The 17,033-nt window shown below is 45.5% G+C and overlaps 1 protein-coding gene across 2 annotated transcripts in view; it reads left to right on the forward strand.

Annotated features, from left to right (window-relative positions):
- Window positions 1-5,305: 5,305 nt before the first annotated feature.
- LOC308478378 (uncharacterized protein) overlaps window positions 5,306-17,033 on the forward strand; it is a 29,718-nt gene continuing 17,990 nt past the window's right edge. The window contains exons 1-3 of one of the 2 annotated variants that reach the window (XM_081008054.1): window positions 5,306-5,523; window positions 13,100-13,131; window positions 16,628-16,675. In XM_081008054.1, the coding sequence (XP_080864180.1) occupies window positions 5,363-5,523; window positions 13,100-13,131; window positions 16,628-16,675 (241 nt within the window). In that variant the 5' untranslated portion in view covers window positions 5,306-5,362. The remainder of the gene's footprint in view (window positions 5,524-13,099; window positions 13,132-16,627; window positions 16,676-17,033) is intronic. The other variant, XM_081008053.1, reaches the window with a different exon arrangement.

Genomic DNA, 17,033 nt, shown 5'->3' on the forward strand with positions numbered 1-17,033 from the left:
GAGCACGCTGCTTTATGGAGGGCAACCAAAATGGTCAAAGGCCTGGAAACGATGCCTTATGAGGAACGGCTAAGGGAGCTGGGCATGTTTAGCCTGGAGAAGAGGAGGTTAAGGGGTGATATGATAGCCATGTTCAAATATATAAAAGGATGTCACATAGAGGAGGGAGAAAGGTTGTTTTCTGCTGCTCCAGAGAAGCGGACACGGAGCAATGGATCCAAACTACAAGAAAGAAGATTCCACCTAAACATTAGGAAGAACGTCCTGACAGTAAGAGCTGTTCGACAGTGGAATTTGCTGCCAAGGAGTGTGGTGGAGTCTCCTTCTTTGGAGGTCTTTAAGCAGAGGCTTGACAGCCATATGTCAGGAGTGCTCTGATAGTGTTTCCTGCTTGGCAGGGGGTTGGACTCGATGGCCCTTGTGGTCTCTTCCAACTCTATGATTCTATGATTCTATGATTCTATGATTCTATGATTCTATGAGTCATGGGAGACTTAAACCTGCCAGGAGCAATGCCTCAATGTCTTCCACGTGCAATGTGTCAGGAAGATTTTGAGCAGGACAGAATCTCAAACAAAGATGTGTTCTCCCAAGCTCACATTCCCAACATGTTCGTACTCCTGTCTCAGCGACGTCTACACTGGCTTGGTCATGTTCACAGAATGGAAGATTGCAGGATCCCCAAGGATGTGTTCTACAGGGAGCAGGCACCAGACCTGTTGGCAGACCAAGTCTACATTACAAAGATGTCTACAAGTGTGGGAATCAAATTTGCAGGCTATTTCAGACAGTCCCTTTTTATAACAAGAACAACAACAAAAAGGAAGTGGGAGTGAATCAGAATTAGTTTCAAAGGAAAGTGTTTATGAGCAAATCTGTTCATATCATGGATATTCAAATCTGTTCACATCATGGAAGACTTTTTTTATTTTAAAAAATGACTTTGGTGCAAAAACAAACATGCAAAAGTGAATATCCTACAAAAATGAAAATGGGATTGACAGGAGTGAATGGGCAACATTCAAAGAGGCAAATGAAGTTCAAAAGGGAAAGTTGAATGAATCACCAATTTCATGTTTGGTTTCTCAATGTGTCTATTATGCTGCTAGGGGAAAACCCTCTTGAGCAGGTGGCCTTACCAACATTGTAAATAACAGGCAGGAGCAAAACACAGAATCTGCAAGTTTAGAGATCCAGGCAGTTGCTGCTTTTGTTATAGCTTCCTGCAATTGAAAATAGCATAGTTAGAGAACCCTGGGAAAGTAAATATTTGAAACCAAAAGAGAAGGAGTAAACAAGAAGTAGAAGCACATATAGGTTAATATATCTGCATTCCGTTACAGAGATAGCTAACCGGTGACCCATGGGCCAAATATAGCCCCAACTAATATTGCCCAGCAATATTATTGTGGAATATTGCACAATTTTGTGGATGCTACAACAAATTTCAATCAAATCTTGGTTAAGCAATTTCTCCTCAGTATCCCTTCTGAGGTAAAGCAAAATGTTTTCACAATTAAAGCAATAGAAAGATTAGGGACATAGGGAGATGCATTATGTATTCTAGCTCCCCATTATTGGCACTGACTGAGAGTGGCTTTCCAGGATTTCAGACAGGGTTCTTTCCCAGCCTTACCTGGGAATTAAACCTGGGTCCTTCTGCAAAGCAGATTCCCCACCTCTGAGCTAAAACTTTCTCTTTCGAATTGTGTATGTTAAGTGGGTTTAGTAGGAGGTAAACGTATAGGTGTCTGTGTGTGTCGTGTGTGTGTCAGTAAAATGAGATAAAACAGCTAACTAGCAAATAAACTAAAACATGACAACTTTAAAATGCCATGCAAAAGGATGTTAAGTGCCCCTGGGAACATAGGAATCTGCCTTATATAGAATCAGACCATTGGTGTCTCTAGCCCAGTCTTGTCTGCATTGACTGGCAGAAGCTCTCCAGGGTGTTGGATGAAGCTTTCTCCCAGCCCTACCTGGAGATGCTGAGGATCTTCTGGGAACTTCTGCATGCAGAGCAAATGCTGTACCTAACAGGAAGGGCCATAACTTAGGAGCAGAGCATCTGCTTTGCATGCAGAAAAGAACAGTGTTTAAGAAACGTGCACCAGGACTTATTTCTGGGCAGAAATTCATTGCACAATTGCAGAATGCACAAGAATTATGCATTTCCTACAGAAGAGACACAAAGCTTTTGAATCTTGTATGTATGAGCGCACATATATGTCTTCATGTAACTCATCCACGCTTCCATTTCCCCTGCTGCTTTTGCCCAGGAGATCCTATTCTTTGGTCAAATCAGAGCAAATGTCAATTGGGTTTTCTCCGAATTGACATTTGATCTGATTTAGTGCTAAAGAGAGAGTTTTCTGGGGGAAAGGAGAGGGCCAAAGGGAAAACCGCTCAGCCTAGAAAGCACAGAACAAGTGGAAGTGTCGGTGAGCTTTGTCTCTATGGAACTTACGTCTCTGGATGTTTACCAAGTGCATGCAATGGTGCCAGTGTCTTTTTTTTTTCTTTTTAAGGAGAAAGGTAATTTCTGGGAAGAGAGCCAGTGGCTCTTACGCAACAGGGCAGTTTACAGACTTGTTGGCATTTGAGACAGTAACGTTTTCATGCAGGTGTAAACAAAGAAGAAGCAATGCAACATGGATGCAACATATTCCTTTGCAAACTTGTACAGACAATAATGTCATCTTTCTTCAAACTTCCTGGTGGGAGTTGGAGAAAGCCTTGTAGGCAATTTAGTTCAACTCCCCTGGTTAATATAGGAAACCCAGATGTTCTCGTGAACAGAAGCTGGTGCACGTTCTTATACTGTGGAGTAAACACTCTCCATGATTGTTTTCACTGTGCACACATTTACAGCCTCCAAATTGAAGGTGGACTTCTTTTTCCTCTTCATTCATGGAAATGTAGAGTTGGAAAGGGACCCTGAGGAGTCCAACTTCCTGCAATGCAGGAAAATGCAGCTGTCCCATACAGGGATCAAACCTTCAACCTTGGCGTTATCAGCACCACACTCTTACCAACTGATCTATCCAGCTAATCTATCAAGCAAGCTGTCCACTTTCCTGTTTCCCCAAATATTTCTAGCATGTTTACCCACAGAAACATTTGTTCAGTGATATCCCCACCCCCAAGTCATCTATCTGTGTTCTTCTTGTTTTACTGTTGTTTTAATGTGACTGACACAATCAGTACTTAGCACACTCCCACCAGTCACAAATAGGAAGAGCAGGTTTCCCCGAACTCCGTCTGTGTGCAAAGAGGGTACCTGTGTCCACTGAGCATCTCTTTTTGCTAAGCTTCCTGCAAATAACCACAAAAACAGGCAGTAAAATGCAAAGGAAACAGATCACTTCTCACTAGGCATATTCATTCTTTCTTGCAGCTGTTTCATACATGAGGTTATTTCCCCCCCCCCAACAGTTTGCTGTAAGTTAAAACAGGCAAAGAGGAACAGGATCCTATTATCTATCTCGTTATCTCTATACATTATTCAAATATTCACTTGCTGTAGCTTTTGTGTGCAAACCAAGGACAAATAATTGCACCAGGAAAAGGAAGGACAAAGTTTCCCTTGCAGCAGGAGAATAAACAGTCCTGTTTGTTTTAGCCACTGCTACTTGTACGTGCAGACAAATGCACCGAAGGCAAGCTTTGTAGAATGCAGTGGTCAGGTAGCAACGATCTTTTCCCTATGAAAACCCTAGTCTCTTCTTGCCCCCAACCCCATAGCCACCTTGTTTCCCATTACAGCCAGCAGACATTCTCCACAACAGCAGTAGTCTTATTCCACAATGTTCATCAGGAACGAGTGCTTTTCTTCCCCTATATGAGTTTCATCCCTTGCCTCCTGGGCAGCAGCTGCTGTTAAAAAAATGAGAGGCAGAACGTGGAGCTGGGATAGGCTTTTTTCTCCAGCCCAAGGGCCACTTACTCCGATGAACAACCTTCCAGGGGCCACATCCCCAGTGAGGGGCACAGGCAAAAGCATGTGGGGCAATGGATGCATGACTGTGTGAAGATGAATTTCATCCACACAAGAGTCATTGATGTCTCTATCAAGGCAGGCAAGCAAGATCCGCTATCACAGGTCAAAGGAACATTCCATCCAGGCAAAGAAGAAGGCATGGAGCAGGGCTGAAGGGGCACATTTGGGTCATGTGGATTCCCCACCCCTAGTGTAGGGCAAAGGCATAGCCTGGTCCGTGCACACACTGTCATTCAATGTGGTGGTAGAGCAAGAGAACAAAGCCCTGCCTCTCACTAAGCATGCTGAGGCAACATGTGAAATATACACTGGCTACCCATAGATGCAATGGTTTAATTCATGACATCTTCCCACCTCATTTATTTGAGGGGAAAGAATCATTGTCCACATGGGCCTCTTTGCACCCTGCGGTGAGCAGTGTGTGCTGCTCCTCTGCCACCCAAATCGTAGCCCTGGCCTGGTATGAGTCAGGCCGTAGAATCGCAACTTCCTTGGAATGTCATTTCAAAGATCGATGAATGAGTTCATTCATTCTTGGAATCTGAATTATTGGGGTGCTTTCTTAAAAACCTATTTGAGATTGCATTAATTCGTTGTGTATGCCACAATTCTCTTTTCCAGAACCAGTGTTCTACTGATTGCGTTCCAAGTGACCTCATGTTCGGTTGACTAAAGCTGAAAAGTATTTATGCTTATGTACTTCTCAGTCCCATTGATTTCAATGACTGAGGGAAAGGACATGCTTAAATCATTTCTCGAAATTAATGAGACTTAAAGCGGACTGTTCACCTTGTAATAAAAGGTTGGATGGCCATCGGTCATAGATGATCTAATTGAGCTTCCTGCATTGCATAATGTTGTTAAGGACAGGAGAGCGCTGCAGGCAAAAACAAGCAAGATGCATTAACAGTCATGAGATTCCTGCATTACAGGGGGTTGGGCTAGATGACCCTTGGATGTCCCTTCCAACTCTATAATTCTGTGTTAACTCTACAGCTGTGCGGTTTGCTTTTGTGGTGTGGAGAAACACACTCTCCTCGCACTCAGGGACGTTCTCCTCTTCACTGTGGCTTCACTGTGGTAACAACAACTAAGAGCCTCGGAATATCCTAGCTAAATCGGGTCGAGAAGCCCAAGAAGGAAATGGACTGCCCTCATTTCATATCTGAACTGACGAGGACCACCCAACACCTGTCGGAGCTAAGCGCGGAGTAAACCGCGCCCGGCTTCCCTGCCCTCTCGGGATTTCGCGCCTTTTCGATAATTGCCTCTCGGTTGCCAAGCCAACGCGCGGGGCTGGGCTTCGACCTGCTTGGGCTGCTGCTGCTGCTGCTGCTGCTGCAGCCGCCACTTCCCCTCCGGATGCGTCCTCGCCCGCCCCCCACCCTCCGGCCGCGCTGCCTCGCAGCTCATCCTCCTCCGCGCGAGGGACGTTTCCCCCCAGCGCGAGGGACGTTTCCCCCCAGCGCCTCGCCTCCGTGCACAATGACCAGCGGCCAGGAGTGCGGGCAGGTGCAGGCCAGGTGAGCCCGGGGCCCAGCGCGCGGGAAGCGGGCGGCGGCGAGGCGAGGGTACCTCGGCGAGGCTCGAGTGGCACCAGCGCCGAGCCCTCGCTCGCTCGTTTCGGCGCCAAAGGCCGCCCACCCCACCCCGCGCGCGAGGAGAGCGGCTTGGAGCGCGAGCGCGCGCGCTTCCTCGCGACTCCGGCGCCTGGACGTGGCGGCGGAGGGAGCACGCGGCGCTCGGCGCGATAACAACAACAACAACGAAGGGCGCCATTGCATAAGCCGAGGAGGATAATGAGTCCTGGCACTGAGGGGAGGGAGGATGGCGGGAACGTTTCCACACCGTCGCCAAGGATGGGGGAAATGAGGGATGGGGGACATGAATCGATCCCTTCGCTCGAGGGGCGGTGTTCTGTGGTTCTTTGTGCCTTTCCCTCTTCTTCACGGAGGCAGGGGAAGTCCCCCCACCACCCCATGCTCGGCTCCCCTCTCCCCACAGCCGCTGGGCGCGTCTCTTTCTCCTGAGGGAAGGCGCTGGCGGGGCGCGCGCGCCTTTGGGAGAGGCAGAGTGGAAGATGGAGACGAAGGCTGCGCGCAATGATGGACCCCGGGGCCGGTGATTTCGCCTTGCTCCTCCGTGATCCGGAGGCAGGGCTGGGCATGGGGAGAGGGCCGCGTTTGCTGACTGGTAGGTAGTCAAAGCGAGGGTAGGGTAGTCAAACCGAAACGGAATACAGAAGAGCTCGCCAGGCGGAATGGAGTGTGACCTGATAACCAGAGCCTGGATAGCTCAGTTGGTTAGAGCGTGGTGCTGAGAACAGCAAGGTTGCGGGTTCGATCCCTTGCAGATTCCTGAAGTTGCGCTGACCAAAGGATCCTCGGGGACCCTTCCAACTCTATGATTGTATGGTGCTACTCACCTATGATTCTAAGTGTGTTGTGGTGTAAGTAGGTTTCAAGGGACCCGCACAGAGACAAAGAAATACCCACATCACATATTTGCACTCTCCATCTGTGGGAAAAGTGAAATGACGGTTGGCATTCCTTCAGGAAAAGGGATCAGAAGCAAAGCTTGCATGGTGCCACTTAACAAATCCAGGATGTGACCCCCCCACCTGCCGGAATGGTATGCGCCATTCTGATCCACTGCACCTCAAAATGGATATAGTAGGCAGAAAAAGTTACCCAAGATGATCTCTCTCCAGAAAGGTTGCAAAGTTTGGGGGCCTTGGGGGTAAATGGGAGCATGATAGAGGTGCATAAAATTATGCATTGTGTAGGGAAATTGGATGGGGAGAAGTTTCTTTCATGATACTAGAACCCAGGGCCATCCACTGAAGAAGCTAATTAGCTGGAGATTCAGGATAAACAAATGGAAGTACAGTGGTACCTCAGGTTAAGAACTTAATTCGTTCTGGAGGTCTGTTCTTAACCTGAAGCACCACTTTAGCTAATGGGGCCTCCCGCTGCTGCCGCGCCGCCGGAGCATAATTCCTGTTCTCATCCTGAAGCAAAGTTCTTAACTTGAGGTAATATTTGTGGGTTAGTGGAGTCTGTAACCTTAACGGTATGTAACCTGAAGTGTATGTAACCCGAGGTACCACTGTACTCATTTGCACAGAATTTGCATAGCTGGGATGTTAGGGGAGAGGTAGTACTTCTGGTGGGGGACATGTCATGCTCCTTCTGGGGTAGTTAGTCCACCTGCACAGGAAAAACTTTAAGAACTTGAAATGTGCTACTTAAATACTAAGTATTATCCACTATAATCTCCAATAATAGGAGCATCAGCAGTAAAGGTAAAGGTTTTTTCTTTACCTAATAGGAGAATATTGGAATACTGTAGTGCCTTCCTTTAGAGAAATCCTTTATACAGCTTCAGACTCAGCACTTAAGGTGCAAGTAAAGAAATAGGTCCTTACCAGCAGTCAGGATGCTTTTCAGCTCTTTACTGAAATGCCTGAAGGCAACATCTCTTTCCCTGCTCCCAAAATAACCATACATGGTTTCTTAGGCTAGACCTCTGTTCTAGGTCTGTAAATTTTTTGACCCACATATTCTGCAACTTTTGATTCAAGCAGCTGAGATGTATTGCTTTAGAAGAGTGATACTTTCAATATTACTAATAAGCGGAACAGAAGAAATATAAGTAAAAGCAAATGGTGGGTATGAGACAGGAAATACTGCTTAAATACTGTACGGCACTATTATATCCTTTGTTCTGCTGCTATATTTCAGAGAAAGGGCGAGTAAGGCTGGAGCTAGACACATCAAAGAAGTGATTCAGTTAAATGAATTGCAAACTTCATACAGTGGTACCTCAGGTTACAGATGCTTCAGGTTACAGACTCTGCTAACCCAGAAATAGTACCTCAGGTTAAGAACTTTGCTTCAGGATGAGAACAGAAATCGCGCGGCGGCGGTGCAGCGGCAGTGAGAGGCCCCATTAGCTAAAGTGGTTCCTCAGGTTAAGAACAGTTTCAGGTTAAGAACGGACCTCCAGAACAAATTAAGTTCTTAACCCGAGGTACCACTGTACAGGAAAATCCCATTGGTGAAAAACGGGACTCCACAGCACCATCTGGTGTCACAGTGTTAAAACGCATATAAAGTGCTTTATATTTACGAATGTATCTGAGTCCTAAGACAGAAGTGTGTAAAATTATGCATGGCATGGAGGAAGTGGTAAGGTGTTAAGTGGTACACCAATTGCTGAAATAAATATATAAATAAAACAAGCCATATTAAAATCTTTTAGTGTTTAATGCACCACTTCCCTCTTCTCATCCCTGATCACCTGATGTGCCACTATTTCAAATCTTACATTCTTTGCTGGTGCACTTGAACACAGGAAACAATGGTTTGCAATTAAACAAGGATCCCAAACCATGGTTTGAGCCAAGCATAAAAGCAAATGTAATTTGGTCAATCATGTGGTTTTGGACTGGATTTGCTGGGAATCTTGAATTACGGTGCATGGGGTAAAAGGAGGAGCCTGAGGACTGGTTATGCAAGGATTGCTAAATATATGGCTCGAGGTTACATCTGAATGCACCTAGTTATAGGCGTCGTTCACACCCTGTTTTGTCTCACAGAGTGATCACTTTTGCTACCTTGTCAGAGATAGAAAATTCTAGAGACAAGATATAAAAACATTGAGGAAAATACGGCCACATCTATCTCACACAAGGCTGCTCAGCCAAGTACCCATTCAGAGAGAATTGCTTCTAGAGAAAAGTCTGAGGAGATTATGCAAAAACATATACCTCATTGCCCCTGACAAAGATTCTTATCAAAAACACATTGAGCTTTTCATGGCCTCATTAACTGGTTTTACAGGGTGATGCTTTCTGTATATACAGTCATACCTCGGGTTGAAGTTGCTTCAGGTTGAGCGTGTCTGGGTTGCGCTCCGCAGCGACCCAGAAGTAACGGAATGCGTTACTTCCGGGTTTTGCCGCATGCACAGACGGTCAAAATGATGTCATATGTGGAAGCGGCGAATTGCGAGATGCGTGGATGCGGGTTGCGTTCGCTTCAGGATGCGAACAGGGCTCCGGAACGCATCCCGTTCGTATCCAGAGGTACCACTGTATAGTATATATATTTTAAACTTTTCCAATTTTTGAATGCTAAGAAAGTGTTTTAATTGTGGAGAAAGAAGTTGTTCCTTAGCAATTAAAAAAAGCACGAATAGGTTTGTCCTCTGAAGCTACACCCCCTGCCCCCAGTAATTTGGGGCCTATTCTTTTTTGTGTGTGTTTTAGGCCTCTAGTTTTTCCTCTCCAGCTGGAAAGATTAAAAGCTTACTGTTTCTTTTACATTTATGATCCTCATAAAATGATTAGATACTGCCATGAGTCAGAGTTAGGTCATTATCAAGCATGTCATTCTGTGTATCTCTTTATAATACACAGAGGGCTGACAGCTCAGGTTTCAAACCACGTACTTCAGTATTATCTCACTTTGGAAGCAATCCTATGCACAAGAAGCTGGTGAAAAGCAAGAAGACATAAAGTCATCGCAGAGCTAAACCCAGTTCAGCAGTAGTGCTGCCGCTGCTGCTGCTCCTCTGCCTAAACCTGGCAGAGGCAAGATAATAGTGTTCTCCACCAGGTTGCCAGGTCATGTGACTGGGCTGAATGGGCCTAGGAACATTTATGGTCCTACCTCCACCATGCTGCTGGAATGCCTCTCTTTTGGGACTTATATCAAGCTCAGCTCAGCCAGCTTCAGCATATCACTAGCTGTGCCACAGAACCCCAGCTGAGCTGGAGATCTGCTCACCCTGGCAGACATTGCCACCTTATCTGCCAGTTTTTGACCCTACTCTTGTAGCCTCTTCTGTTCATTTGATACAGAGGTTTTGTGCAAGAGCAGTCTTGATGGACACTTCCATATTGACAATAAAGTTTATTCGTTATCATTTTTGTTTATTAAATCACTTACGTAGTTGTAGATTGTGCTGGCTTCCCATACGTAGGATAGATCCCTTAAGATTGTATTCAACTGAGGCTTACTCATTAGAACTAATGCAGCTAATGTAATTGGGTTCATTAATTTCAGTGGGTCTTCTCTGAAGAAAACATAGTTGAACACTGCTATATTCAATAGAAAAATGAACAACAATCAACAGCATCCTTTTCTTTTTGTAAGTGTGCTTTCTGGATTAATTTTTAGACAGATCTGTGGTATGCGAAACACTGTTGTCCAAGTGGATAAATAATTTGAATAAACATTTTGCAGTGTTGTAAAATGGTGTTATTTTATAAAGAATTAAAAAATTGTGGGGGGGGGGGAATGAAATTCAAACACAACGTAACCATAATTCTGGTACACACATAGCCTTTCATTTGTTATCTCATGCAAGCAGTCACATAAACAGTTAACTGGCATAGAAGGAAAACAAAAACGTCTAAGGCACTCCTAAGTTTGTATCATTATTCGCAGATGGAAAGCTTAGTCATAAGTCTCAAACGGTTCATAGAGTTGACTATCAGACTTTCAGGTCAATGTGATCAGCTATCAGTTTTTCTGAAGCTTACTGTTTCCCTAGCAGTGTTAGGAAACTGAGATATGAAAGATAGGAGCTAAATAGCACCTTACTCCTAGGTTATGGGCACAACAGTAGAACATCTAGATGCGCTTTTTGAATAACAAGAATACAAAGCTGAAAATGAAAAGCCAACAAGATGCCTATGGGAAACCAGCAAGCAGGTCCCATTCACAAGAGCACTATCCGTTCCCACAGTTTGCGGCAATGGGCATTCAGAAACATACTTGTCTCTGACCGTGGAGGCAGAGTATAGCCATCATGACTAGTAGCCACTGACAATTGTACCCTCCATGAATTTGTCTAATCCTCTTGAAAAGCCAGTATATCTGAATATAATTTATACTATATTCAGATGTATCTGAACAGCAATTTAGCTGAATATCGTAGAACTATATGTTTTAAACATTCTCTGATTGTCAGCTCTTAACTTTGTTCTTCTGAGGCTGAGGCTGTGACTGTGTATTGTTATATCCAACACTTTTATTTAATGGATGGTTCACAATACCAGTATGCAATGGATTGATACTTTGTAATCTGCCCCCCATCTGAATAAGTGTCAGCAGGAAACCATGCACAGAACTACAAAACTAGATATACCTTTAGTTTAAAATCGCAGCCTGCATGAACATAATGCATGAAATGGCAACATTTAATATTAGTGACAATGCATTTTGAGAGAATTACGTTCAAGCTAAAACAAAGGTTTCGTTGTTTCATTTTTAATCAGTGCCATAATGCTTATTGATGTTTTGGAGAAAACAAACAAACAAGGCACTCAAAATGACAGGTCTTCTTCTGCCCTACCCTTCACTACTGTTTTCTTCTTCTCTGGTTTCCTAGGAAAGAAAATACCATTTCTCAGTGTCTGTTTTGTGGCTAGATAGGCTTTTTTTTTTCCAGTTGCAGAGGCTGTTTTGTTGCAAAACCCAAAATGACTTGGTGATAAAACTTCAGGCACGAGCAACAGAAACCCAAGATGCAGTGCGTGTTTAAATGTGGAGAGATGTGGAGGAAAAGGCACACTGAAATAAAAATAGCAATTTTAAAAAGCCACAATTAATAGGATTAAGCAGCATATTAAGGAAGTAATTCTAAGAATGGGAACCTGGCTTAAAGTACATACGGCATATCGAGACTCCGTTCAGGAGCGGGGCTACAGCTGGCTAAGCCGGTCTATGCCTGGCAGAGGGAAAGCAAGCATTTAAAATAGAGTTTGATCTACAGCACACCTTTTGTGTTATGCCGGGCTGCCAGGTCATGTGACAGAGCTAAACAGAGTTAGCCCTTGCCTGATCTTGTCCCTGCCACTTCCTTAGAACACCCATATGTGAGGGCTTATGCTGGTGTAAGTTGACCCTTCTCCTTAAAAAAAAAAAAAAAGGTTTGCTGAAGGAATAGGATGCATGCGGCCATTCGGGAAAGGGTGGGGTGGGGTGTAATGTTTACACTCTGGCTTAGAGTATATCTACATCGGCATTTTTGCCAGTGACATCTGCACCATGAAAGCTGAACCAGAATATTCAAGTAGCATCCCAGTACAGTCACAATCCTGGTTTAGATGATTACAGAGATCTTATAAATTTGGCGTTATTTATTCCTACTCATTTGGAGGAGGGTGAAGTGTCTGTAAGCTTAGAGAGAGTCGGTAGGGTGAAAGAGAGAGAGAGAGAGAGAGAGAGAGAGAGACTTGCTTTGTTGGAGGCAGAGTCCTGGGTGTTATGTGCTGAAATTCTCACCCTGGGCCAGCAGGGGGATACTGTAGATAGTTTCACTCAGGTCCACATATGCAAATAAGGGATTGAAAGTGACGTTCAGTGATTGGATAGTTACAGAAAGTGGTTACTGTTGCGTTGTAGTGGAGCTCTATATAAGCAGGCTGGCTGAACCCTTCAGTTCAGTTCGGTTCTGGCCTGTGAATAAACAAGAGCTGTTTGAAGAATCGCTGTGTCGTCTGATATGTTCACCCACAAATTAACACTGGGCACCTGAGGCGGACCCCAAAATGGCGCCTCCTTCCCCATCAGGAACTAAGGATGGTCAGGGAAGATCTATAGTGGAACTCAGGGAGAGGGAGAAAGAAAGATCAACATTGGGATGTGCTGCCCCAGTGGACCCTGTTGCCTGAGGCATCACTTCACCAGGCCTCAAGGGCAGGCCCTTGTCACACACTGATTCCTCAATCAGCAGGATTGATGTACAAAGCCTTGTATTGATGCTGCTGAGCTTTGACTCTCTGTTCTAGTCATGCTAGCGCAGAAACAGGACTGTGGAGGGGATAAGGGGTAGTAAATATAAGAATCCTGCACATTCACTCTCCTAAACAGACAACTTATTCATAGACTTCTCTGGTTAATCTGGTTGTTACAGTATAGCTTTATGTGATGGACAACACAGAAATGGTTAATGAATGAATGTATTCACTATTATGTTTGTGACTCAGTTGAACAATTATTTAATGCTTCAAAAATGCTATAGGAGAGCTCATATTTTAGTTCTGCAGTAACAAAAAAAAATGGTTATATGTTCTTTATTTTCCAGTGAATCTGAAGTTTCAGCTTTGGATGATAAAGGTAACTAATTTTTGAAAGCCTATCATTTCCCCCCCAGTAGATTTGTTTTAAAGAATCATTAATTCTGTTGAAATAGATGTGGATCATGTAATAGCATGGTTGTATTAAATGCTGCAACAATGTCAGGTCTCTGAAACATTTTTTCTAATGTTTTATCACTGTTGTTCTTCCTGCAGAGCTCTATTATGTATTCTTATAAATGTATTTGAAATTAAGCAGTAGTTTTTGAGGCATCCTATTCTATAGTAATCTTGTTAATTCCTGAAGTAATACTTCTGAAGTTAATGGTCTCATGACTGCAAACAGTGGATTTGTGGTCAACATTTTACATTGATGCTTCACTGGAACTTTAAAAAGTCACCACTACCTTTTAAACAAGAAACATTTATGTTTGTTGTGGATTGATTTTCATGGAGGAATGGCTGTAGCTCAGTGGCACAACATCTGCTTTGCATGCAGAAGGTCACAGGTTCAATGCCCAGCACGCCTGTGGTTTCCCTATCTGAAACCATGGCTTACAGTGCAATTCTATACATGACTATTTTGAATTCCATTTCCCTGGAATTGACTCCTAGGTAAATAGATATAGGATTGCAGCTCAATCTTATGCATGCTTTCTCAGAAGTAAGTGTCAAATTAGATAAGTTTAATTCTAGTTCATGACAATTTTTGCAGCTTCCATTTTTAATATTTTCCATCCTGTACTATTTCCAAAGTAATATGTGAATGTTTAAAACGAATTATGCACAAAATACTGAAACTCCGCTTTTAAAAAAGCAATTACCGTATTTTTCGTTCTATAGGACGCACATTTCCCCCTCCAAAAATTAAGGGGAAATGTGTGTGCGTCCTATAGAGCGAATGCAGGCTGCGCCGCTAAGCCCAAAGCCAGAACAGGAAGACGGAGCACTGCGGAGCGCTCCGTCTCGCTGCTCTAGCTTGGGGACGGCTGCACGTACAGCCTCTCTCCAAGGCAGCGGAGTGCCTTCACCCCGCTGTCCTGCAGAAGCTAGCAAGGCTGTTCCCAAGCCAGAACAGCGAGACGGAGGGCTCCGTCTCGCTGCTCTAGCTTGGGGACGGTTGCGCGCACAGCCTCTCCAGGGCAGCGGGGTGCCTTCACCCCGCTGTCCTGCAGAAGCTAGCAAGGCTGTTCCCAAGCCAGAACAGCGAGACGGAGGGCTCCGTCTCGCTGCTCTAGCTTGGGGGCGGCTGCGCGCTCAGCCTCTCCAGGGCAGCGGGGTGCCTTCACCCCGCTGTCCTGCAGAAGCTAGCAAGGCTGTTCCCAAGCCAGAACAGCGAGACGGAGGGCTCCGTCTCGCTGCTCTAGCTTGGGGACGGCTGCGCGCAAACCTCTGCAGGGCAGCGGGGTGCTTCATCCCGCTGTCCTGCAGAAGCTAGCAAGGCTGTTCCCAAGCCAGAACAGCGAGACGGAGGGCTCCGTCTCGCTGCTCTAGCTTGGGGACGGCTGCGCGCAAACCTCTGCAGGGCAGCGGGGTGCTTCATCCCGCTGTCCTGCAGAAGCTAGCAAGGCTGTTCCCAAGCCAGAACAGCGAGATGGAGGGCTCCGTCTCGCTGCTGTAGCTTGGGGACAGCTGCGCGCACAGCCTCTCCAGGGCAGCGGGGTGCCTTCACCCCGCTGTCCTGCAGAAGCTAGCAAGGCTGTTCCCAAGCCAGAACAGCGAGACGGAGGGCTCCGTCTCGCTGCTCTAGCTTGGGGGCGGCTGCGCGCTCAGCCTCTCCAGGGCTGTCCTGCAGAAGCTAGCAAGGCTGTTCCCAAGCCAGAACAGCGAGACGGAGGGCTCCATCTCACTGCTCTAGCTTGGGGACGGCTGCGCGCAAACCTCTGTAGGGCAGCGGAGTGCCTTCACCCCGCTGTCCTGCAGAAGCTAGCAAGGATGTTCCCAAGCCAGAACAGCGAGACGGAGGGCTCCGTTTCGCTGCTCTAGCTTGGGGACAGCTGCGTGCAAACCTGTGCAGGGCAGCGGGGCGCTGCGCTCCAAAGGCTTCAGGGATCTTTGAGGCTGGCGGTGGGGGAAAGCAGTGCTTCCCCCCACCGCCAGCCCCACAAGCTCTGGTGAATGTACCTTGAACGCACCTTGTTTTAGAGGGGGAGAACAAGAAAATTCCCCCCCCCCCGTTCTCCCCCTCCTATGATCCGGTGCGTCCTATGGTCCGGTGCGTCCAATGGAGCGAAAAATACGGTACAGTGGTGCCTCGCAAGACGAAAAGAATCCGTTCCGCGAGTCTCTTCGTCTTGCGGGTTTTTTCGTCTTGCGAAGCAAGCCCATTAGCAGTTTAGCGGATTAGCGCTACAGTATTAGCGGCTTAGCGGGCTTAGTGGATCAGCTGATAAGCGGCTTAGCGATCAGCTGTTAAGCGGCTTAAAGATCAGCTGATAAGCGGCTTAACAATCAGCTGATAAGCGGCTTAGCGATCAGCTGTTAAGCGGCTTAGCCATCAGCTGATAAGCGGTTTAGCGGCTTGGGAAAAAGGGGGGGGGAAGGAAAAAACCCCCGCAGGAACTCGCAAGACATTTTCGTCTTGCGAAGCAAGCACATAGGAAATTCGTTTTGCAAAGCACCTCCAAAACGGAAAACCCTTTCGTCTAGCGGGTTTTCCGTCTTGCGAGGCATTCGTCTTGCGGGGCAGCACTGTACTAACTTTTAAGATGTAGTCTTGGGGCTGCCTTAAAAATGTTTTTCTTCTTTGTTAGAACAGTTAATATATGCATACGTGCATGAAGCTGCTATAAATTACAGTTGCTGCAGCAGAAGTCTGAAAAGTATGGCTGCTAAAATACACCTGGGTTGTGACTGGAGCTTACAACATATGTTGTCCCATTGTAATGCTGCCTCGTTGCTCTTCTATTGTTTTCTGATTATGTGCGCTGCTCTGGAAAAAAATTAAATGGCAGGGTGGCATGTACACTTTTGAAACAGGCAAGCAACAAACAAATTAAAAATATTGATTGCCCTTCTACTTTATGTAGACAAAGATTACAAGGATTTAGCAAGGATTAAGACCCAAGTTTAATATGTACTAAACTAAAAGATGAGGTAATCACATATCAAGTTGCTACTGTGCATTGCAGAATAATAGCCAAGTTGACTTCCTCCTGAAAACACTAAGGATATGCCTTGAGGCTAATTACGCAGGCCCAGGTTCTTGCCCGTCAACTTTCTTTTGAATGTTGCCTTTAGCAGCAGAATTATTCCCAGGGCAGGGTTGGGAGTAGCCAGCTTGTTGCTAAAAAAGCAAAGAGGAACAATGCCTTGATCAGCTAATTCTTATGAATGAAAGGTACTTGCTTAGAGGTCTGCGACTGCAATTATTTTGGGGATAGGGGCAAAACGTTGAGCTGGAATCATTCCCAGAGTTACACAACTGGCCCATGAGTCTGTGGAATAAATTTCATTTATTCCCCCGTGTTTGGGGAAAGGTGGGGAAAGATACTGTGTGCTGAATTCCCAACTGATATTTTATCTCCTCAAAACAGATAGTAGCAGTTCTAAAGATGAAGATTCTGCTCAGGAAAACAACTTGGGTAAATATGCTCATAATGATATATCACATACATGTGCGTTTTAATGGAAGTTGGAAAATGCTACCAATAATCTAAAAAGCTGAACAAAGAATAAATTCAATATTACCAAACAACAACAACAACAACAACAACAACAACCCAACAGTCTAGATTTAAGTACATAAATACAAAGCAAAGCAAGAGTTAACTGACACTGATACTGGGCTACCTGCACTCCAAGGTGTCTGGCTTAAAGACAGGTCAGAGGGGACGTGGTCCTCTCACCAGGCTAAATGACATAACAGCTGCCTCTAGTATCCTTTCTTGCAGCAGCAAAAATGTTGGAGAGGCCAATGATAGTCTCTTCCCCAGGCTCCAG

Source organism: Podarcis pityusensis, assembly GCF_964106645.2.
Source record: "Podarcis pityusensis genome assembly, chromosome: 5".
Taxonomy (NCBI): domain Eukaryota; kingdom Metazoa; phylum Chordata; class Lepidosauria; order Squamata; family Lacertidae; genus Podarcis; species Podarcis pityusensis.